Genomic DNA, 24,144 nt, shown 5'->3' on the forward strand with positions numbered 1-24,144 from the left:
CGTGACTTGTAGAAGATCAATCTTCTGTGCACGGAACCAAACGGCAAACCTCTTCCATTTATGTCCGTAGCATTTTAGAGTAGACGATGCTCTGACCTTGGTAAGAACCTCCTTGCAGTCCGCTGGGAGATCGTAGCCCCCGAACTCTAACGCTGCAGGAGCTAGGCCTGTAAGTTCAGCGACCCTGGGTCGTGATGCAGAACTGCACCTCCTTCCCTGGCGAGAAGATCTGCGGCTACCGGAAGCTTGACTGGCGGGGACGCTGACAAGTCCAGAAGGTCAGGGCACCATATTTGTCTCGGCCACGCCGGTGCAACAAGGATCATCCGGGACCGTCTGAGTTGATTGAGGAGTCGCAGAAGCAATGGCAACGGAGGGAACGCATAGAGAAACAGGCCGTCACAGGGGAAAGAACGCATCCCCCATGCTCCCCGCCCGCCTGGGGAAACCTGCTGGCGAACCTCCAGGACTTGGTGTTGGTCGCCGTCGCAAACAGATCGATGTGGGGATTGCCCCATCGTCTGAACAGAAGATCCACTTGATCCTGCCGAAGCTCCCACTCGTGGCACCAGCGCAGCTCCCTGCTGAGGGAGTCGGCGATGATGTTCTTCACTCCCGCCAGATGAAACGGGACGAGGAATCTCCCCTGGGACACGGCCCAGTGCCATAGGTCCTGAGCCTCTCTGGAGAGTGCTGGGGATCTGGTGCCCCCCCTGCTTCCGGATGTAGAACATCGTGGTGGTGGTGTCCGTGAAGACCCATACCACCTTGGCCTCGAGGGACGGAAGGACTTGATGGCCCAAAACACTGCCTGCAGCGCCAGAATGTTGATATGTAACGACTAGTGCTCCGGCAGCCACAGGCCTCTTGCATGCAGACCTCCGATGTGCGCGCCCCATCCTTCCAGGGAGGCGTCCGTCATGACCGTCTCCAGATGAGGTGGGGTCTGGAAGTCCGTGCCTGCCGACTGATGTGCACAGATAACCTACCACTATCGCTTGACGGAACATCTCATCGAGAGAGATCTTGTTCTCGAAGCTTCCAGATACCTGGATCCAATGGGCGTTGAGGTACTCTTGCAGTGGCCGCATTTGCAGCCTGCGCTGTCGAACAAGGTATATGCATGACAACATCATGCCGAGAAGGGATTTAACGTACCTTACCCTTCCGATATCCAGTGTCAACAGCCGTTGCACCTTGCCCAGGATGGCCGTTATTCGACGGAGACGCCAGGCACAACACAATGTCGAGTCGGGATCCCAGAAACAGCGTGTCCTGCGATTGCGTCAAGCAGGACTTTGCTTAGTTCACTGATCCCCCAGATCCGTCAGGAGTCGGACGGTCTTCGCTGTGTGTTCGACAGCGATGTCCCTTAAGGGAAACGGATGAGCCAGTCTTCCAGGTAACCGTACATGGATCCCTCATAGACGCAGCTGCGCCGCCACCTGCGCCAGGCACTTGGTGAAAACCCTTGGTGCCGACTTCAGCCCGAAGGGAAAGGGCCTTGAACTGGTACTGCTGCCCTTGAACCACAAAGCGCAGGAACTTGCGGTAGCCGTGGATGGGGATGTGAAAATAAGCATCTTCTAAATCCAGTGACGATAGAAAGTCCCTCTCCTCTAGCTGTCCTAGTATGTGCTGAAGAGTCACCATCCGGAACTTTTGGGACTTGGCGTACTTCAGATGACAGGGGTCTAGTATGGCCTCCAACCACCACCAGTCTTTGACGAGGAAGTAACAAGAGTACACTCTGGAGCCCCGGAGCCTCTTTGGGACGAGCTCTATCGCACCCTATTTTAGCATGGCCCACACCTCCAGTAGCAGCTGAGGGACATGGTTTTCCTGCCGGGCCACTGGTGGTATATGGGGACACTTGCATTGAAATTCCAGGGTGTGTCCACGTGCGAGAGCGTTCAGCACCCAACGGTCGGTGGAGATGGTCGTCCACACGCCGACTAAGTTCGCCAGCCGGTCTCCTATCGGGCTACACAGGTGGGGGCCCACCCCCCTCGACACCACGGCCAGTTCAATCCTGTTCTGACATCGAGGCGCCACCTTGGCGATTACGTCGTCGTCCTCCAGATTTGGTGCACCCCCTGTAGGTATCCTGGGCCAAAGAGCGGGAGGGTTGACGGTAGGGCGAAGCACCTCCACAGAATCCAGATTCCTTTAGAACAATCTTGGGATTTTCTGCCCAAGTCCGAAAGGACAGCCGTTGCTGTTGAAGCATGCCCAAGGCACGAGCCGTCTCTGTATCCGCCTTGATGGCTTGAAGAGCCTCATCCAAGTCTTCCTCAACACATTGTCCCTGTCAAAGGGCAAGTCCAACACCTTCGAATGAACATCCTGGCGAAAAATGAGTGGCCCTCAGCCAGCCCCGCCGAAAGCAAACGCTGTTGCCCATTTAGCGTAACCCTGTGTCGGCGATGTCCGAGGCCACTGTAATGGCATGGTCCAATGCCACCTCGCCTTCCTGTAGAATCGCCTAAGCTTCTGCCCTCTTGTCGGGAAGGAAGTACAGGATGGGAGCGATCTTGATCCATAGCTCCCAGTCGTAACATGCCACAAGGGTCTCAAATGTGATAGTAGTTTAACATAATAAATTGCTGATGAGACAACCAAAGTGACATGTGCCCTCATATTTAGTGTCTGGTCGAGTGTCACTCCCAAAATGTTTGTTTTGGTCAGAGGGGATATAAGGTAATCTCCTAATTTACCTGACCTATGAGAATGATAAAGTTTGTGCAGAGCATGTGGACTACCCACAATCATAAGCTCAGTCTTCCTCCGGTTGAGGGCTAGATAGTTGTCCAACATCGACTTCTCAATTGGAGTGAAGATACTATTGACTTCCAACTCATCCTGCTCATGGACGCCGGTAAGAGGGCCTACACACAGAGTATCATCTGCGTAGTTTGAAAACACGACCCCCTCTTCTAACCAAGAATTCAGGCCCAGATATGCCATGGAGACAGCCCTGCTAGACCTAGTAACCCAAACGGAGATCATAAAAGGCAATGGCGACCTAGCACTCCTCGTTACTAGATTTATCGGCGGCTTTCGACTTGGTGGAACACAAAGTCCTATGTAACCACCTCTCATCTGCAGCCCACTTCTCCAACAAAGCCACCACCTGGATTCAGTGTTTCCTAAGCAATAGGACCATCAGAGTATTTGCTACAACTGCTTCCGCGACACCAGTACCCGTCACCTGCAGAGTTCCCCACGGGTTCATGCACCTGCCCCACAATATCTTCAGAAAAGCTGGGTGTCTCCTACACAAACTATGCGGACGACACCCAAACCCTTATCCCCATTACCAGCAACTACAACATCGATTCCAAACGACTTAACATTTACCTCATCATCCAAGCCTGGATGGCTAAACACAGATTATGCCTCAATGACAAAAAGACTGAGCTGCTCCTTGTAGGCACCCAAGCCAGACTCAAACTGGACAAACAATTCAATACAATATTGACGGCAACAATATCAGTTTCCAAAAACTTAAAAACCTTAGGCATCTACATTGACTCCATCGTCCTGTCAAAACAAATTAACGCGACTGCCTCCACCATGGCATACACGTGCAAGTTAATTAATGTTTGTAGACCATTACTGACCACAGGCAACTGCCTTACCCTAGCCAGGGCTCTAGTCTCATCCAAGATCGACTACTGCAAGACCCTCTACCTCAGCACCAACCAATACAACCTAAAAAAATAAAACTGCAGAACAACGCGCTTAAATCGGCGACTAACCACCCGATATCACACCACATCTCAGAGTTGAGACGTAGTGTGCACTGGCTCTCAGTTAACCAAAGAATCAGATTTAAAACGGTCACTCACATTCAAATGCCTAAACAATCTAGCACCCGAGTACCTATGTGACAAATTCACACGCAAGTCTTTTGATCGACCCACTAGATCCACTCATTCCAACTGCCTGGTTTCAAGCTCCAAAAGGCAGGAGATAGTTTCATGGCCCTAGCAGCCAAAACGTGGAACTCCCTACCTGCAACAATCAGAGTCGAACCTTCCTTCCACACCTTCAAAAATAACTTACAAACTTGGCTTACACTGAACGAATCATAGAAACATGCATTAAAGTTACATCCACCTACATCCTCCTACTACCCTATACTATAATCATGCTCTCTATCCTATTGTAACATTATTGCTTTCAATTGTATAGGACTACCTTTACTCAATTGCAAGTTTGCCTATATCCTTGTGTAATTCCTACTGTATACCTGCCAATTGTATCTTGGTATCCTCACCATGTAAATATCTGCCTTATACCCTGTAAATTAATGTTTGCAACTGTAGATTAACTTTGCTATGCAACTGTAAAACATGCGCCCAGATGCTCAAGGGCTTGGCGCGCTATACAAATAAAATACAAAATACCTGAACTGGTTTGGCTACAGCTCGCCAGAGTTGTCCCAGTCACAATATAGGTTGGCCTTCTGTACATCTGGCCCCCAGGCCAGGGTATAGAAAATCAGCCCCAGCAGCACATCTTTGCAAAACGGCCATTTTAAGCCTGCCTCGTGGTTTGGCAGAAATCCACAGCACACTTTACACCAACACATGGCGACACCAACATTTGTAAACAAAGTCTAAAGTCATCACTGAATGGAAGTCTAGTTTCAATGTGTGCCCAGCCAAGTTCAAGAAAACATTTGGATTACACATTTATGCCAGTGCGCTTTACAGATTTTCAGTTGCTATGGAACTGAAAGGGAAACTTGATGCAACTTCAATATTTAAGTTCAAACATGACGGTTTCACATAATTTTGGTTCTTGCAAGAAAGCCCTTCGACATACCAGGAAGATGCTGGAGCCATCGCTACAGAAAATAAATATTGACACACGAGAAAACAAAGTGTAGTGATTCCAACAAAGGGATCATGAAAATGACAGCAGTGTGTGGCCAATGGTGGTCTTTTGGACTTCAAATCAAAAATAATTTATTTTGCTTAGTACAAACAAATCCAAAAGGCGCCTGGACTCTCCAGATAAGATTGTGAAGTGGCAGCATTTTTACTTCCTTTTCTTTCCCTAGAGAGGGGAGCAACATTGTCTAGGGAGTAAAAAAAAATATATATAAAAAAGTTTCCCAATCAACTGGGCAGATTTTAGGCCAAAACAAATATTTCCGAGGATAGCTCAGGGACTATGAGTTTGGCTTGGAAGCAAGACAATGCAGAGCATCATAGGTTTGAATCCTGGTCTCCGGCATGAAGAGCGATATAAAAAGCTATAAAAAAAAAAGTAATTTCCCTCATGTGCATTTGAAAAAAATCATAATAGGAACATACGGTTGATTAAAAAAACATAAGGGGAATATGGAGGCGATCAAAGATGATATGAGACTGTTGAAAGAAATTAAAAAGATTGGTCTACGTCAAGGAAAATAGACATCAGAAAGATGGTGAACTTATGTTGGATTTACTCGCAAAAAAAGAACGATTTTTGGTCTGTTATCCATAAACTGGAGGGAAACTCCGCCTTCCAGCTTTGTAGTTTGGTTAAAGAAGACTGGATCAGCCATTTAAAACATGTTTTTGGGAAACCGATTAAAACTACATTTGAACGCGACATGCAGATAAGCTGGCATTTGTCATTTAACGAAACTTACAAAGATTTGATTATGAAAGGATCTTCCTCAAAAGCAGCAGGCCCTAACAGTCTCACCTACCAAGTAATGAGGAATAGGCCGGACTTAGTCAAAATTGCTCAACTGGCTTTTTGTAGAGATCATAGCTAGAAAGCAATTTCCTTCATCATGGAGCTCTGCAACTATACTTCCTTTGTTCAAGGTGGGGAGACAGAACGGTGGCAGCAAAACCGTCCTATTGCCCTCCTGGACATTGATAGTAAAATCTTCATGAAGTTATTGGTAGGTGAATTAGAAGCTTCGGAAAGAAAGGCGAAGTTTATATCAAGATGCCAGATAGGTTTCAGGAAGGGGCTCTCCACTGCTGTAAATGGCATTATGTTGAATTTATTAAGCGAGAAAACACAGAAGAATGGGGAAAAACAGCTATATGGGGATTTCTCCAAAGCCTTTGACCAAGTTGATAGAGGAAGGCTCAAAAAGGAATACCAGAAGGATTATTGGGCATGCTAACAGAATTCCACAGGGAGAAGAACATCAGAGTCCGGTTCGACGAAGAGGGCCATTTACCAGAACAAATGAGGGTGAAATGGGGTGAGGGCAGGGGTGTTCGGGGGCTCAATTTTTTTATCTCTACACATCTGATATGGGGGACTTTTTAGCTCCCTTTGCATTAGCAAGCCTAGTATTGAATGCGGTTCAACTACATTGGCTCGCTTAAGCAGACGATGTTGTTATCCTAGACAGAACTGAGATAGGACTAAGACTGTTGGATGGACTCTTCAAATATGTGAATATAAATGGGCTTTCAATTAACCCTACAAAATCAAAAATTCTAGTGTATAGACAGAAAAATAAACATGTCACCTTCCACCATTGGTCATTGAGGGAGAAAGAATAGAGAGTAGAAGAGTTGGTCTACCTCAGCTATAAAATATTAGCTAACCCAGCAGTGTATAAGATGGAGCATGAGATTTCCCTGAAGCTTAAACCTTTGACGGCCCAGATGAAAAAGATACTTGGGAAATATGGAAGATTTTCCATTATCCCAGTAATAACATTTTATCAAGCGAAAATCGTCCCGATCTTGCTGTATGGTTTGGAGGCAAAACCTCACTTATGGGACACAGTGGCACAGATGGGAAGGCCTCGTTTGGAAGCATGCATTGGGGCTGCCTTTGAGTTTATCAATAGACAATCTCTGATTCGAATTAGGCCTCTGGTCTCACGCATCCCAAGCAGGTTGGAAATTAATATCACTCTGGCAAAAGATCACCACTGCGCAAGAAGACTCATTATATTCGGTCATAGATGCCCACATGAAGTCAGGAAAATCACTTATTTTGGACAATCTAAAGCTGTTGGTGGAATAGTCACTGTTGAATACTGACATTGAAATTAAGCTTCTATTAAAAGACACGATGAAAGCGGAAAAAAAAAATGGGATGAAATGGACTGGATCCATACTATTGAGAAAATAAGAACATGCACACGCCCGAATCCTCTCCAGAGGACAGATCGAAATTGGGTGTTTTGAATAAATACTTAGTAAGATTCCCTGACTGGAGAATTAGGACCAAGTTCTTTGAAGGTTAAAACAGGAGAGGTCCTAGCAAAAAGAGGAATGGGCGATCAGGCAGTAAAGCTCTGTAAGATCTGTGAAAACCCAGAACGACAGTCTATTAAACATCTACTGTTCTGTGAAGGCACAGTAGAAGCCAGACAACACTTTAGTAAATTTGCTCATTCTGCTCTATACTCTGAAGAATCCTGGTGGGAAAGACTTATTGGTGGTAAATCACAGGAAATTACAATCGCAGTGATACATATGTTGGAGAGCAGCAAAATTGAGTCATAGCCTGAAAATCAGGATCAAGTTTGAAATTAACTATTATAATGGACAGCTGAATTTGCATTGTAAAATGACTGAACGTTGCTCAAAATCACTGCAAGTGTTTGCCTGACATAGCAAAAGGAGATTATATGTTATCAGGGCATCGTCTTCTCCTGTTTTGGGTGGGAAAGCATTTACTTTAACTTTGAATTTGGAATGCATGTATATTTTACTTTGTTTTAAATAATGTTTTTGTAGTATGATATCATGAAGGATTTGGATACATGATGAAATCGTAAAAGGTTAATGTTATTCATATTAAACAATAACAAAATAAAACAAATAAAACAAATAATGTGTATTTGTATTTTGTTTCTTTGTATACCGTGCCTGGCCCGAAGACATCCGGCACATTTCTTGAGGTTACATGACATAGTATGCAGCAGACATATCAACATATTCTACAATAAAAGTTCAAAACATTCACAGAATACACAAGATATTTACAAAGGAGTTTAGTCAAACCAGCAAGGCTTCGGGAAATCAAACATTCGATAAGCAGTGTTGGCTGTTACGGACAGTGAGGCAGGTGGGTGTTTTGACATCCTTGTGCTATGAGACACATTTTAGCTTTGCTCTTGAATGAGTGGAAGGAAGGTTCAGATCTGAGAGAGTTAGGTAGCGAGTTCCACAGTTTGGCAGCGAGGACAGGGAACCTGGCCCTGCTTTCTGGAGCTTAAACTTAGGGATTGACTGGCAGTGAGCTTGGGCTAGTCTCTGAAGGCGAGTGGATGTGTGGCGTGTGAAGCGGTTTGCTAGGTATATTGGAGCCTTGTTGGCCAAGCATTTATGTGTGAGTGCAAGAGTTTTGAGGGAGATTCTTTGGGAAACAGAAAGCCAGTGTAGGCAATATGCTGATTCCTAGGGATATTGAGAGCCGCCCTGATGGCATGGTTTTGGGTAACCTGTAACTTGCTTAAATTCAGTTGACTAGTCCCAAGATAAAAGCACATTGCAGTATTCCATTTTCGACATGAGGGTTCGCGTGAGAATGGGGATATTGGTCGTAGTGAGGAATGTAGTTCCACTCACAAATTCATATTAAACAATGTGGTACAGGATTTATTTTGGCGATGTTCCTCAACCTAACAAGTAGATCTTTGTAGGGAGAATGTTCATGTCTGTGATAATTCCCTTCTGCCCTAGAGACCAACAGCTCTTTTGCTGGACTTCAGACATTTTAATTTTAACCCTGGAGTGAGAGACTTTTTTTAACCAAGTGCAACTTCTTACGCGGAACGAATACAGCCAAAAGCTTGAGGGGCCTCCTAAGGAACCTCCAGAAGCAAGCAGGAAAAACCCGATCCAGAGTCGAGGACCAGGACGAGGGAGCAAGGAAAGTCCAACTGGGGATATTCGTTCTGCATCAGTGCTGTTTGAAAAGTGCTAAAACCACGAAGAGCCACTGAACCTAAGAAACAGGGTCTTGGTTTGTCAGGCAGTAGCTCGGTCGCATGAACACAGCTGTCCACTATAATTCCAAGGATGGACAGGTTTTGAATGAGGGAAGATGGGTCGTATTTTAAAAAGGATGAACAGCTTTGGAAAGTTGAGCAGCACGGCAGGCTTTTCACTTGCTCTGACCCAATGCAGACATTAATAAAAAAACAAGCTGTAAAATTGTGGACAATACAGGGCAACTTTCACATTTACAACTCTTGATCTTGACATACCATAGCAGCCACCGGGAACAGGTACGGGTGGTTACAGCACTTTTTCAGGTCCATCACCACGTTCAGCAGCGATACCTGGTTACCTCCCCCGCGAGTGTTGAGCGCTTCAAAGTTTCTAGTCAGGATGAACTTGTAGTATTTCCTGCGCAGTAAAAAGCATGTGTGAATGCAAACAGCTAGGTTTGCCACCGGTTGGTGCAAAACAAACTGGAGACAAATCTTCTAGCAGCCCTTATATAAAACAATATATATAATCCCATCTAATAATCACAATGTACCCTACTCACTGAAAAACTACTGACTGCTTAGACCTTACTACTGATTAGATAAATGGCTACCAAAGGTTTTACCAGATGAGTGAGCTGGGAACAGGCAGGGATCAGTGACAATATTAATCACCAGCAGACATAACCATCAGCAATTTGTGCATCACATCACCAGGGATTTAAATAAAATTAGATTGTTTTGCGAACAGAAAATATAGAAAAGTACAACGTGCATTACCATAATAGCATTTCTGAGGATTGTATCTGCTTAGATTCACATGCTGTGCATATAGTCCAACATCTAGTGGTAATCAGAGTATTGCATCTTTCTTTCAAAGATCAAAAGGCGACATCGACATGGGCGTGACTAACACCATCCCCAACGTGATGTGTAGTGTACCCAAAACCCCTCACGCGTCGAGGTCCCTCTGGTTGCGTTTTTTCTGCCGTGAGGCGCCTTATAGTCAGCATGAGCGACTATAGAAGAGTAGGTGTAAGAGGTCTATGTTCCTTCTAATCCATGAGGGGAGGAAGGGTGGGCACATGTGAATCCAAGGAGATATAATCAGAAATGCTATTACAGCGAGTAATGCAGGTCTTCTGATGCTTGTAAATCTGCTTAGAATAATATGCTGTGCATAGACTAGCAAGCAGTACCCAGAGATGGTGATGGGCTGCGTGAAGGAACAGTAACAAAGAGATGCCTTAGTACTGCTTGTCCCACCTGAGAATCCGGCTTATAGTGTATCTAGGGAGTAGTGTTGTGTAAAGGGGTATACAGAACTCCAGGTTGCTGCTTTACAAATTGACTTAAGAGGAATATTTGCAATGAATGCTATGGTCGCCCCTATGCCCAGAATAGAGTGCTCTAGGCGCGAAGGGCAGGTCTCTTGGCAAGAGTTTGGCACAGTTATGCAGTTTACGATCCACATTGAAATAGCTGATTTAGAGACACGGTCCCCCTTCTCTACCAGCTGCCACTGAAACGAAAAAGTGGTTTGTTTTCATTAGTGGCTTTGTCTTTTCCAGATAATAGAGGACCACATTATCTTGGTGAATCGTGACAAACGGGTCCTGAACTGAAAGGGCCTGCAGTTCACTAACTCCTTAACGGGGTGATCGCCACCAGGAAGGCGGTCTTGTAGGAGAGTGCTTTAAGGCTAGCCTTGTGCATTGGTTCAAAGGGAGGCTGCATTAGTCTGGTAAGTAAAACGTTCAGTTCAGATAGGAGTCTGCTCTTTGGTGGGTGGTATCAAGATGGTCAGTGGAACTCTATGCAGTAACCGTGGGTGACTGTCTTTAACACCCACTGGTCTGTTGTGACCCCTCCCATGCGTGAATGAATGACGAGCATCCCCCGACTTGGGAGGGGACACGAACCGGTGAGTCACTTTGGAGGTGGATGCCAGGGAGCCTCTTGGAGTACATGCCTACCTCTACTCTTGCCTCTACGTTGACCGCTGCTGATCCTGGCCGTTAACAGATGGGCCTTAGCGTGCATTCCAGAGCCATATTGACCATGGGGAGACCAGGATAGAGATTGACCACGAAAGGAACAGCGAGAATCTGAGCCTCCTGCTGGTGGAAGGGCTTGGCCGTGATCTGGCTAAGTGATTTCAGCATCTCATGCTCTTTCTTAGTATCCAGGGCGTCAACGTCAACCTTGCCAAATAAGGGAATAGTTTCTTACCTGTAACTCCATTTCTCCAGCATTGGTATCTTTCATGGATTCACATGCTTAGAATATTCCCCGTCGTCAGACTGGGACCCCCGGTACACATATATAGCCTTTTCCAATAGGAAAACTTCCGACACTTTTGTGTCCCATCTACGTCCTTTTAGGACCCGCCTACGCATGCTCCGTAGGCCGTCCCCGTATAAGAGGCCCGCCCCCGCGGTTCCCCTTCAGATTTCGGCCCCTCCAAAGTAGGAAGGGTTAAATTTATCAATGAAATACATTACATTCCGGGGAGGATGGCGGGCGCATGTGAATCCATGAAAGATACCAATGCTGGAGAAATGGAGTTACAGGTAAGAAACTATTCCCTTCTCCAGCATTGGATCTTTCATGGATTCACATGCTTAGAATAGATTGTATAGCAGTAACACTTGAGACGGCGGTGAGAATGTAATGTAATATACCCTCAACATACTACACAATGCATATGTACAGTAGGAATAAGTTACCTCATATAAACTTACCCACATAAAATAAACTGTCATTAAAAAGGTAGACAACAGATTCTCCACAGCGTGGAGCTTACCTCACTGAAACAGATGGCGCAGGACAGCTCTTCCCATCTGCACCTCGTCCGCATGCTGCCTGGCAAGGCAGTAGTGGCGGGTAAACGTGCGGGGCATGACCATGCCGCAGCTTGGCATATGTCCGTCAACGGAATTCCTGCCCATAAAGCTGTTGAGGACATCGATCTTGTAGAATGGGCTCTAGGATGTCCTTGCAGTGGCCTTCCGGCCTTAGAGTGACAAAACGCAATCGTCGATGAGACCCATCGAGCCAATCCTTGTTTAGAGATTGCTTTTCCTCTCGTCGACGGACCATACGCGACGAACAGTTGTCTAGTAGACCTGAATTCCTGTGTACGATGTAGGTAAAATTTCAGCGCCCTCTTAACGTCCAGGGTATGAAGAGCTTTTTCTGCTGCCGATGGTGTGGCGAAGAAAGTAGGGAGAACAATGGACGAGTGTTTGTGATACACTGTCGGAACTTTTGGGACGAACATAGGATTACTTGCCAGGACTACTTTGTCCTTAAAGAATCTTAGGTATGGCGGGTCTACGACCAGCGCTTGCAATTCCGAGATTCTTCTAGCTGATGTGATAGCAATCAAGAATGCCAACTTCGACGAAATGAATTTTATGTCGGACGTGGCCATAGGCTCAAAAGGCAGTTTCATTAAGCCTGCCAACACTGTGCTGAGACTCGGGGGAAACGTTTTTCCGGGGGAAAAGCTCGAAATAAACCCCTCATGAAGTGTTTTACAAGTCTGTCGCTAAATAGAGGAGACTACTGCCTTTTCCTTGTGAACCTCGAGATGGCCGCCAGGTGCACCTTTATCGATGTGAAGGATAATCCCCTCTCCGCTAAGAGGAGCAGGTAAGGTAGAACTTGTTCCGGCGTCACCGACAACGGTTGTAGGCCCTGTTGTCCCCTACACCATTCACAGAACCTCCGCCACTTATAGGAGTAGGATTTGTTTGTAGAAGGGGCTCTAGCCGCTTGCAGAATTTTTTGACAATCCTCCGAAACGTCTAAAGCACCGAACTCCGAAAAGTCAGGAGCCAGGCTGTAAGGTTGAGACTGTCCGGGTCGTGATGCCACACCGTGCCTTTTTCCCGGGATAGTAGGTTCGGGGCTTTGGGAAACCCTATGGGATGTTCCAGCGACAGGTGAAGCAGGTCGGAGAACCACGGTTGCCTTGGCCAGTATGGTGTCACTAGAATTACCCGGCAATTGTATCTGCGTATCCACTGTATTGTCCTCCGTATGAGGGGGAACAGCATAGAGGAACATGTCCGTCCATGGGAAGGAGAATGCCTCCACCCTGGAGCCCTCTTGAGGCCATCTGCTTGCGAATTGCTCGCATTTCTTGTTGTCTTTGGTCGCGAAGGCGTCCAGAGGGGGGTGACCCCATTTCTCGAACACTTTCATCAGGTGAACTGTGTCCATTTCCCACTCGTGTATCTGGGCCATGCTTCTGCTGAGGGAGTCTGCTTGGGAGTTCCTCACTCCTGGAAGGTGATGAGCCACGATGGAAATGTCGTGCTTTAATGCCCAATGCCATGTTTTCTGGGCTTCTATGGAAAGAGTTCTTGATCGCGTCCCTCCTTGTTTCCTCAGATAAAACATGGCCGTTGTATTGTCGGTCAGTATCCGTACTCGCGAGCCCTTGATGTGTGGGAGGAATGCCTTCAAGGCCCATCGTACTGCTCTGAGCTCTAACACGTTTATGTGTAGGAGTGACTCCGTTGGAGACCAGCGACCTTGTGTTTGGAGAGCACCCATGTGAGCTCCCCATCCGGTTAGGGACGCGTCCGTGACTATGGTTCGCTGAAACTCCGGCTCCTGTAGGGGTACGCCGTTGTTCAGATTGTGGAAACTGCCACCACTGAAGGGTCCGAAGCAGCTTGTCGTCGTCGATGGTTATCTTGTCTGACCACGATCCTTGAGCCTGCGTCCATCGGTCCGCGAGGAATTCCTGGACTGGCCTCATGAATAGGCGACAGTTTTCCACCAGATGGATGCAGGATGCCATGGCCCCTAGGACCGAAACGTATTTTCTCACTGAGATCTTGGTGTTTCGCCGTAGTCGGCATGCTTGTTGATTGAGTCTTGAGGTTCTGTCGAGAGAAGGTTTCACTAGCCCTAAATGGGTCTCGAACTGTGCCCCCAGGAATACCAGCGATCTCGATGGCTGCAGAGAGGATTTTTCGAAGTTTATGGCGAATCCCAGCTGTTGTAGAAGCTGCATGGTGGCTTGTAAACTTGTGTTGGTCGACGCTGGGGAGGATCCCCTTACCAGCCAGTCGTCGAGGTATGGGTATACATGGTGGCCTTGCTTCCTTAGCCAGGCCGCTACTGGAGCCAGGCATTTCGTGAACGTTCTGGGGGAGGTCTTGAGCCCAAAAGGAAGAACCGTGAATTGGTAGTGAGTCCGCCCTATTACAAATCTTAGGAATTTCCTGTGTTTCCGACACATTGGAATATGGAAATATGCGTCCTGTAAATCCAGGGACGCTAGAAAATCCCCCTCTTGAACGGCGCGTATCACTTCCTGCAGAGTGAGCATCTTGAATTTTAGGCTCTTTAAAGACTTGAGATCGCGCAAGTCTAAAATGGGACGCCATTTGCAGTTCGGCTTTTTTACGACGAAATATCTTGAGTAGACTCCTTGACCTCTCTGTGATGTTGGAACTAATTCGATCACGCCCTTTGCTAACATGAGTGTTACCTCTTGTTGCAGTATCTTCAGATGGGAATGAGCGGTGAACGCAGGTGGAATTTGCGGAGGGCTGTGTTTGAATGTCCGTTTCTTATAGTATCCAGCACCCATTGATCAGTCGTTATTCGTTCCCATTCGACATATGCTGAAACTCTTCCCCCCAGAACGGTGTGTTGTATGTCACTGCTGATCTTTATTTTGCTTGTCTCTCGACGACGACGGATATGATGGTCTTTTCCTGGAAGTCTGGAAGTTCCGGCGACGGTTTGCCGTTTGGGAGGCACGTCTGTATCCCTGGGAGGGGTAAGCTGATCTGCCAAAGGATCTGTCTCCAGATGCAGAGAATCTTGAATTACCTGAAGCCCCTCTAAAGGGACGAAAAGACTTGTAGTTTCTGCCACTCTGGAGGGCACCCAATGAACGTGCCGTGTCCTCTTTCATTCCCTTTAGGGCTTCGTCCACCTTCTCACCGAAAAGAAGGTCTCCCTCAAAGGGCATATTTAAAACTTTGTATTGTACTTCTGGCCTGAAGTAGGTACACTTAAGCCATGACTGTCGACGTAATACGACCCCATTATTGACTTGCTTGAAGCCTGACTCGGCGAGGTCCACCGCGATGTTTATTGCGTGATTTGAGGCTTCCTCACCTTCTCGGACGAGTAACATCGCTGCCTTCCTATGCTCTTCCGGAAGATGATCAAGCAACGGAGCTAGCCTGTGCCACATCTCCCCATCGTATCTGGCAACAATTGCCAGAGAGTTTGCGGCCTTTACTGTGGTCGCTCCCACGGATAGCACTTTTTTGCCAAAGGCCTCTTGGCGTCTCGCTTCGTTCTCAGGAGGAGTCGTGCACTTGTGCTGGGCCTTCGCCTTCCTCGCCGCTGCACCACCAAGTCTGGCGTTGGTTGGGAGGATAAACACTTGGGGGTAGACTCTGGAGCCTTAAACTTTTTTTCCAGGCGTCCTTTCACTGCCGGCTCTGAAAACGGGTGACGCATTGTCTGCAACCCCTCCTTCCATACATGGTCTAGTATTGGTATCGAGAACACAGACCTCCTTCTCTTACCCATGTGGTCGAACAAAAAAACAGTCCTTTTTCTGTTCTTCCTGGGACAAACCAAATTCTTTGCATGCCTTCTCCATCATAGAATGGAATGACGCAATGTCGTCCGGAGGGGACGGGTGAGCTGGGCTTCTAGGGGTTTCCAACTCCACCTCTGACTCCCAGGTTGGATCCCTGGAGGGGATGAGATATCCGACATGGCTCCCCTGTCAGACTCCGAATCTGGCAGCTCACCTTCCTCTTGTGCCAGCGCTGAGATTGGCGTGCGTAGGTGGGTCGGTTGACGGGACGGGCCCGGCTCGTCGACGGGCGACTGTGGTAGGTTTGCCTGAGGTAGTCTCTGGTCCAACGACTAACAATGACTGAAGCGTGGACAGAATTTCCAACGACTAAACAGATTGAGAAGAGGGGCAGATACCGGTATAACGGATCCCCTCGTCGCCGACTTGTCAGCCACTCGTAGCCCTAGGTCTGCTGGGCCAGCTATTCTCTCATTCTCGTCCTCCGAGGACAGCAACACAGCCTGTTCTTGTAGTAAAGTATCCAGGGGGGGGGGGGGGGGGGGGGGGGGTCGGATCAAAAACTGCAGGCAATCGTCGACGTCGTTGTCGGTGGGACGGTGGATGCCACCTGCGTAAGTGGGAGGGTGGATGCCGATGACTGGGCCGCCGTCGACGGTGAGTTAGCAGGTGGTTTTGGCGGTCCCGCCTTTTCCACACTTTGCTTGCTTTTACTCGACTCTCGACTCGTGGTCGATCTATGATGATCGCCCGAGGAGGATTTCCTTTCCTTTTCATGCTTTTTTGATGATGATTTCTTTGACGAGGAGTCTCTAGTTGAGTGACTTCCAGACGACTCTTTTTCCGTCGGTCGAGATTTCTTTGCCAGTGGTTCCGACGAGGTAGCGCGGCGTGATGTTTTCGCCGATTGTGTGGAGCCTACCTCCGAAGGGGGGTATGCCCCCGCTCCATCATTCAGCCATGCCACCAGTCGTCGACTGCGGTCTTTGAGGGTTTTTTGAGAAAACCCTTTGCATATGTCGCAGTTATCCGCCGAATGATGAGGGTGGAGGCAATATATACAATCCATATGTCCGTCCCCCTCAAACTTTTTTCAAGCCGCGCATGGGCGGAACAGCGCTTTTCCTGACACGGAGGACATTTTCTGTACTCAAATTCCAGTAATGCAACCTTGTACAAAATAGTAAGACAACGCGAGGAGATCCCACTACTTTGGAGACGGTTGAAATCTGAAGGGGAACCGCGGGGGCGGGCCTCTTATACGGGGACGGCCTACGGAGCATGCGTAGGTGGGTCCTAAAAGGACGTAGATAGGACACAAAAGTGTCAGAAGTTTTCCTTTTGGAAAAGGCTATATATGTGTACCGAGGGGTCCCAGTCTGACGACGGGGAATATTCTAAGCATGTGAATCCATGAAAGATACAATGTTGGAGTATTAGACAGGTTTATTAAAATCAGAGAGGCCCGAGTCTCTGGTTTGAAGCCCACATTCTTCAGCCAGGCGTGTCTCAAGTAGAGCCTGTGGGGCTAGAGTGCATCCAGCAGTGTCAGCAGCATCTAGAATGTTCTTTAATATTTTATCAGTCACCTGTCTCAGACACGAACGCCAGTAGGCGTGATCGCGTGGGTTATGGGACCTCTTGAAGGCCTTCCTGGAGCAGGCCCATTGGACGTTGCTGTAACAAGCGAGGAGTTGTAGTATTAGTTATTCTGGTAGAATAGGCTGCAGATGTAATACTTTTCCCTAGGGCATATTGTTTTTGCAATCTTTATCCGGGTGAGCTTCCAGGGAGTCCTGTGTGGCATGACCATGTATATACATTGGTCAGATGGAGTGGCAGAACTATTTCTCAACCCAAGGGTTGACTGCCCATGTGATGGATGGTGACAAAGAAGGAACTAGGCGTTTACTGTATTATGTAATGGAATAGCCAGATTAGTGGGAGGCTTCTCCATGAGAATATTTTCAACAAAGTCAGAATCAGGGGGCTGCCTCATGTTAGCGGTGTCAAAATGATATGCGGCTCTTTAGAATGGCAATAAACATTTGGTCATCCACAGGCGATGAGGGCCTTTGAGGTGAACGTGATCTAGACAAATGTCTGGATCAGGGTTGTGTGGGTGAACGCCAAATCCCCTGATCTGTTGGCTGATCCTGATCCCAGTCTAGGTCAGCTGTGTCCTGATCAAAAGGATTGTCCTTGCATGTATCCTGTTCTGAGTAATCAAAGACCTCCTCTTCCCTAGGTGGCTTGGGAATAGGATTTCTGAGAAGGAACAAGTTACTTATCTGTAACTGTTGTTCTCCAGCGTGGGTCTGGCATGGATTCACATGCTCATGAATATTCCCCGTCGTCAGGCCGGGAATCCTCGGTATAGAAAAAAATCAGTATCAGTTTCGTTTCTGATCTGTCTTTCTCAGTAGTAACCAATCACTGGTCTCAGGGAGAGGGCAGTCATTGGCTGGGGGCAGTATGACCAAAAGTCCCACCCCTGGTAGCCATCCTCAGATTTGGTAGCACGTGAAGTGGCAGTATGACCAAGTGAAGAGCCGCAGAGGGGTAGGCGGGAGGGTTCACATGTGAATCCATGCCAGACCCACGCTGGAGATTAACAGTTACAGGTAAGTAACTTGTTCCTTCTCCAGCATGGGGTCTGGCATGGATTCACATGCTCATGTATATAAGAATACATAGCAGTATACACATGCACAACCACAGGAGGTGGCAAAAGGCTCAATATCAAGAAATACAACAACTCAACATTAAGCAACTCTTACCTCCTCACCAGACTCACCTTAGGCGAACAGGTTGCGCAGCACTGCCTGGCCGACTCTGGACTCCTCCCTGGAATCCCGGTCTATGCAGTAGAATCTCGTGAAGGTGTGCGTCGACCTCCACGTAGCAGCCCTGCAGATGTCAAGCAGGGGCACACCAGACAGGAATGCCGTATTAGCAGCGATCGCTCTGGTCGAATGGGCTCTCGGACGGCCGGGCAGCAGTCGGTTTGCCAACCGGTCACAGTGCACGATGCAGCCGGAGAGCCATCTGGAAATGGAAGTCTTCGAGAGAGCCTTCCCTTGATTCACAGGTCCAAAGTTCACAAACAGCTGTGATGTCTTCCGGAAACTCTTCGTGCGGTCCACGTAGAACTTCAGCGCTCTAGCTACATCTAGCGAGTGCAGAGTCCTCTCAGCCGGCGACGAAGGCGACGGGAAGAAAACTGGCAACACCAAGGGCTCGTTGAGATGGAAGTCCGACGGCACCTTGGGCATGAAGGAGGGGTGCGTCCTCAGCACCACCCTTGCGTAGTGAAAAGTCAAGTATGGAGGCTTGCAAGACAGGGCCTGGATCTCTCCCACTCGTCGTGCAGAGGTGATGGCCACGAGGAATGCTGTCTTACACGACAGAAACTTCAACGGCACTGAATGCATAGGCTCGAATGGGGCCCCCCCCCCCCATGAGCCCAGTTAGTACCACGTTGAGCTCCCACACCGGTGCAGGGGCCTTCACTGGCGGGAGTGATCGGAACAGTCCTTTCATAAATTCCTTCACCAGACGATGAGACCACAAGGACGCCCTTCCTGTAGTTCTGGTGTAAAATGAGACGGCAGCCAGATGTACCTTAATGGAAGCGTGAGATAGGCCAGCCTTGGCCAAAGACAGTAGGTACGGCAATACTTGAGGGGCCGTAATCCGCAGAGGGTTAATCTTCTGTGCCCGGCACCAGACAGAGAACCTCTTCCATTTCTGTCCGTAGCACGAGAGTTGAGGATGCCCTGGCCTTTGAAAGAACCTCTCTGCAGTCGGCCGGGATGTCGTATCCTCCAAACTCTAGTGCTGCAGGAGCCAGGCCTGCAAGTTCAGCGACTCTGGTTCGTGATGAAGAATGGCGCCTCCTTCTCTGGAGAGAAGATCCGCGTCCGTCGGCAGCTTGACTGGTGTAGACGCTGACAAGTCCAGAAGGTCCGGGAACCAGATCTGCCTCGGTCACGCCGGTGCGACAAGGATCATCCTGCACCGGGACCTCTTGAGCTGGTTGACGAGCCGGCGTAGCAACGGCGCGAATGCATAAAGGAACAGGCCGTCCCAAGGAAACGAGAAAGCATCGCCCATGCTCCTCGGTTGGGGAAACCTGCTGGCGAACCTCCGGCACTTGGAGTTCGCCGCCGTCGCGGAGATCTCGATCTGGGGTTCGCCCCAACGTCGGAAGAGTCGGTCCACTTGATCCTGGTGCAGTTCCCACTCGTGGCACGAGCGCAGCTCCCTGCAGAGTCGGCGATGATGTTTTTTTATCCCTGCCAGATGAAAGGGTACCAGAAACATCCCTTGGGCGATGGCCCAATGCCACAGATCATGGGCTTCCTTGGACAGGGCAGGGGGATCTGGTTCCGCCCTGCTTCCGAATGTAAAACATCGTGGTTGTGTTGTCGGTGAAGATCCTCACCACCTTGCCCTTGAGGGACGGAAAGAAGGACCCGAGGGCCCAGAACACTGCGTGGAGCTCCAAGATGTTGATGTGGAGAGTCTTCTCCTCCGAGCACCAAAGGCCTCTCGCGTGGAGACCCCCGGTGTGCGCTCCCCAACCTTCCAGGGAGGCATCTGTCGTCACAGTCACCTGGTGGGCCGGGGCTAGGAAGCCTGTTCCCGCTGTCAGATGAGCGCGGACACCCCACCATGGTATCGCCTGACGGAACGTTTCGTCGAGCAAGATACTGTCCTCGAAGCTGCCCGTCGTCTGGATCCAGTGGGCGTCGAGGAATTCTTGCAAGAGCCGCATCCGAAGTCTGCAATGGGGCACCAGATAAATGCAGGAGGACATCATTCCAAGGAGGGAACTTTATAGACCTCACTCTGGCCACGCCAGTAGACGTTGCACCTTTCCTAGGATGGTCCTTATCCTTTCCTCCGACTGCGAGGCCCGCCGCGCCACTGTGTCGAGCTGTGCTCCCAGAAACAGGGCGATTTGCGACGGGACCAGGTGGGATTTTGGAAAGATGGAGAACCCCAGGTCCGTGAGCAGCTGGACGGACTTGGCAGTGTGTTCCACGGCGAGCTCCCTTGTTCTTGCCCGTATGAGCCAGTCGTCCAGGTAGGGGTAGACGTGGATCCCCTGCAGGCGCAGCCGCGCCGCCACCGGTGCTAAGCACTTGGTGAACACCCTGGGTGCCGATGTTAACCCGAACGGGAGGGCCTTGAACTGGTAGTGCCGCCCTTTGACCACGAACCTGAGGAACTTTCGGTGCCTCTTTAGAATAGGGATGTGGAAGTAAGCATCCTCCAAGTCCAACGACGACAGGAAATCGCCCTCCTCCAGCTGTCCCAGCACGTGCTGGAGGGTGACCATCGGGAACTTCTGTGCCTTGATGTATTTGTTTAGTCGTTGCAGGTCCAGGATGGGACGCCATCCTCCTGTCTTCTTCCTCACAAGGAAGTATCTTGAGTAAACTCCGGAGCCCCAAAGCCTCTTCGGGATGAGCTCGATGGCACCTTTCGTGAGCATCGCCCATACTTCCAACAGCAGTTGAGGGACGTGATTTTCCTTCCTGGCCACGGGAGGAATGCGGGGGCACCTCTTCTGGAACTCGAGGGTGTGCCCCAGGGCCAGGGCGTCCAGCACCCAACGGTCGGTGGAGATGGACTCCCACACGCCGACTAACTTCGTCAGCCGGCCTCCCACCGGGGTGCTTCGGCGGGGGCCCGACCCGACGGACGGTTCAATCTTGCTTGGAGGCCGCTTTGCCTCCTTGACCACCTTGGCGACGACGGCGGGATCCACCTGACTTGCCGCGTCCCCTGTAGGCCTCCTGCGACGAAGACCTTGCCGCTTGACGGTAAGTAGAGGAGCTGCCGCCAGCTCCCTTGGAGGCACCCTGTCTGCCTCCGGAGCGCCGAAAGGACGGCCGTCGCTGTTGGAGCACACCCAGTGCACGGGCCGCCTCCGTGTCCTTCTTGATCGCCTGAAGGGATTCATCAACCGCCTTGCCAAAAAAGGTTGTTCCCATCGAAGGGCATGTCCAAAACCTTGGTCTGAACGTCCTGGCGGAAATCCGTCGCCCTGAGCCATCCTCGTCGTCTCAGGCAAACGCTGTGCCCAACTGACGGAAACAGGTGTCGGCGATCTCACCTTCCTGCAAGATTTCCAGGGCCTCAGCCCTCTTGGCATCCGGAAGGAAGTCCAACAGAGGGGCGATCTTGAACCACAACTCCCTGTCGTAGCGGGCTACGATGGCCAGGGCGTTGGCCGCCTTGATGGTCGTCGCTGCAGATGAGATGACCCGTCGCATCCAGTTTCCTACCCTCGCCGTCCGGAGGGGAGGGTAAAGTCGAGGCCGATGCGCACCCCCCCCCCGCTTTCTTCTTGGCCGCCGACGAAACGACCGAGTCCGGGGTAGGTTACACCCTAAGGCACAAGGGGGCAGCGTCGGGGACCCGGTACTTCTCGTACCGGTCCCTCTTCGCAGGAGCCGTGGCAGAGTTCTTGAGGAGGGCGAGCCCCTCATCCCAGATGTCATCAAGAAGCGGTACGGCGAGGACCGCCTTCCTTTTAGCCTCGCGCCGCTGGTAAAGGAACCCCTCCTTTTCCTCGGGGCAGAGCTGGAAGAGCTTGGATGCCCTGGAGATCATTGCATGGAAGGATCCAATCTCGTCGGGCGGGGACGCCCGGGCAGGGGGCGACGAGTGACACGTCCCGTCGTCACCTCCATCGTCATCCGTACCCGTCGTAGTCGTGTCCATGCCTGTATCATCCCCGTGGGTAGTGGACCGGGGGAAGGCAGAGAAGGCCACAGAGGCGGGAGAGGAGGCGGTGGGCTCCCCGAAGGTCCTGGCTCCGGATCCTCCGTTGGTCTGGCTCAGGCTCCTCCGTCGGGGGAAGGGGCAACCTAGTCCTCATCTCCGAGCATAAGGACTGGATGGCTGACAAAATGGCCGCCGAGGTGTCCTGTGGCGCCGGAAACGAACGGGAGCGAGGGCTCTTGAGGAGCCTCGTCTGCGTCACCGTCGCCCTCGGGATCCCTCCCGATGGGCTGGGTCTCCTCCACGACTTGGATGAGCTCCTCTGAGACTCTGGTACCTGAGGGCGCCTCCACTGGTGTAGCCTCCACAGGCTGAGCTAGGGCCGCGGCGACATCCTCAATTGAGGGCCTAGCAAGGTGAATCACGGCCAACGTCACCTTCTGTACGCCTGCGGCCTTCACCTTCAGGGGGGGGGTCCGAGCCTCGCTCCCCTTCTGCTGGAGTCTTCGAGATCGACCGGGGCCTCTCCAGAAGCTTTGCCGGGTTCTCGGACTTCCTCTTACCCGAGCCAGAGCGTTGGCTCGTGGTCGATGGCACCGGGGAGGGTGCGCCCTGCCTGGCAGCCAAGGAGCCCGACTGTTTGGCGCTCCCGGTGCCTGGGACTCACGGATCTTAGCCTTTTGTTGGGCCCCCGTTGCCGGAGCACCCTCACAGGACTTAGAAGACCGCTCGGACTTCTCGCCTGGCGGGCTCTTACCTTCCCCGTTGGCGAGACTGAGGTGGTGATCCTTCATGGTCCGCTCCGACATGTTTCCACAAAACGCACAGTCCTTTTCCTTGTGCGTCTTGTCCTCATGGAGACAATAGAGGCATAACGAATGCTCGTCCTCCTTGAAAACGTTCTGATGCTGGCATCCAGGGCAGTTCCTGAATAGCTTCCCGGGCGTCGAGCTACCTTTCTCCTGGGCCATGTCCGGGGTAGGCCTCGGAACTTCTGGAATCCTCCAAAAGCGTAACTCGACGAAATCTTCACCCTTGAGGGGCGTAGAAAACATCGGAAGTAGCAACGGTGGAGCTTGAGGCTCTTAACCGAAAATATGAGAAAATCTCCTGAAAAAAAGCGCGAAAACGCAGAAAAAGCTCGAGAACTAAGCCCGAGGACTCCCAACACTTGAACATGCGGTAAAAATCAGAGGATGGCTGCCAGGGGTGGGACTTAGGGACAGGGCAGTCATTGGCTGGGGGCAGTATGACCCAGAGAGCAGTGATTGGTTACTACTGAAAAAGACAGATCAGAAACGAAACTGATACTGATTTTTTCTACACCGAGGATTCCCGGCCTGACGACGGGGAATATTCACGAGCATGTGAATCCATGCCAGAACCGATGCTGGAGAAATCTATACATTGGGCCATCTTGTCCATACAATTATCTAATCTCTGCCTAGTGCCACAGTGAAAATGCAGAAGGGTCTGGAGGTGGAAAAGGCTTGTCAAATGGGGGAGATTATCCTGATAAAGCCTTTTGAGAGAGGTTTGGGGCTTCAGAATACTCCTCTCGACGAGAGGGGGATGCCTCAGTGTTCTCCTGCTGCTGAAATAGCCGTGAGACACACCCGTATTTTCGGCAGCTGAATGGTAGGTTACGACGCGCCTCCCGGCGCCTTCGTGGTTCATGACTTTGCTGAAGCCTTAGGAGCGTGCGTGCCCTTGGGCGGCGTGTCAGCGACCATGCCGAGAAAACTGTTGGGAGGGCACCGAACCACGAGGTTTGGAAGGCACAGATGTGTTTGGTGGGCCTGTTGGCGTTACGTAGTTCATGTCAGTCGAGGAGGCCTTAGGGGTTGTGTTTAGGTGCTGCGTGTGTGCCCTTGTTGCCAGGGTGTGAACTCTCCATAACGGA

General features: G+C 50.2%; 1 protein-coding gene across 2 annotated transcripts in view; it reads right to left on the reverse strand.

Moving 5' to 3' along the window:
- The window catches only part of CHD4 (chromodomain helicase DNA binding protein 4), a 497,532-nt gene that overhangs the window by 256,865 nt on the left and 216,523 nt on the right, over positions 1 to 24,144 (reverse strand). For both annotated transcript variants that reach the window (XM_069650684.1, XM_069650685.1), the window contains exon 20: positions 9,194 to 9,335. In XM_069650684.1, coding sequence (XP_069506785.1) covers positions 9,194 to 9,335 — 142 coding nt within the window. The remainder of the gene's footprint in view (positions 1 to 9,193; positions 9,336 to 24,144) is intronic.

This window comes from Ambystoma mexicanum, chromosome 3p, assembly GCF_040938575.1.
Source record: "Ambystoma mexicanum isolate Mex_15411 chromosome 3p, UKY_AmexF1_1, whole genome shotgun sequence".
NCBI lineage: Eukaryota > Metazoa > Chordata > Amphibia > Caudata > Ambystomatidae > Ambystoma > Ambystoma mexicanum.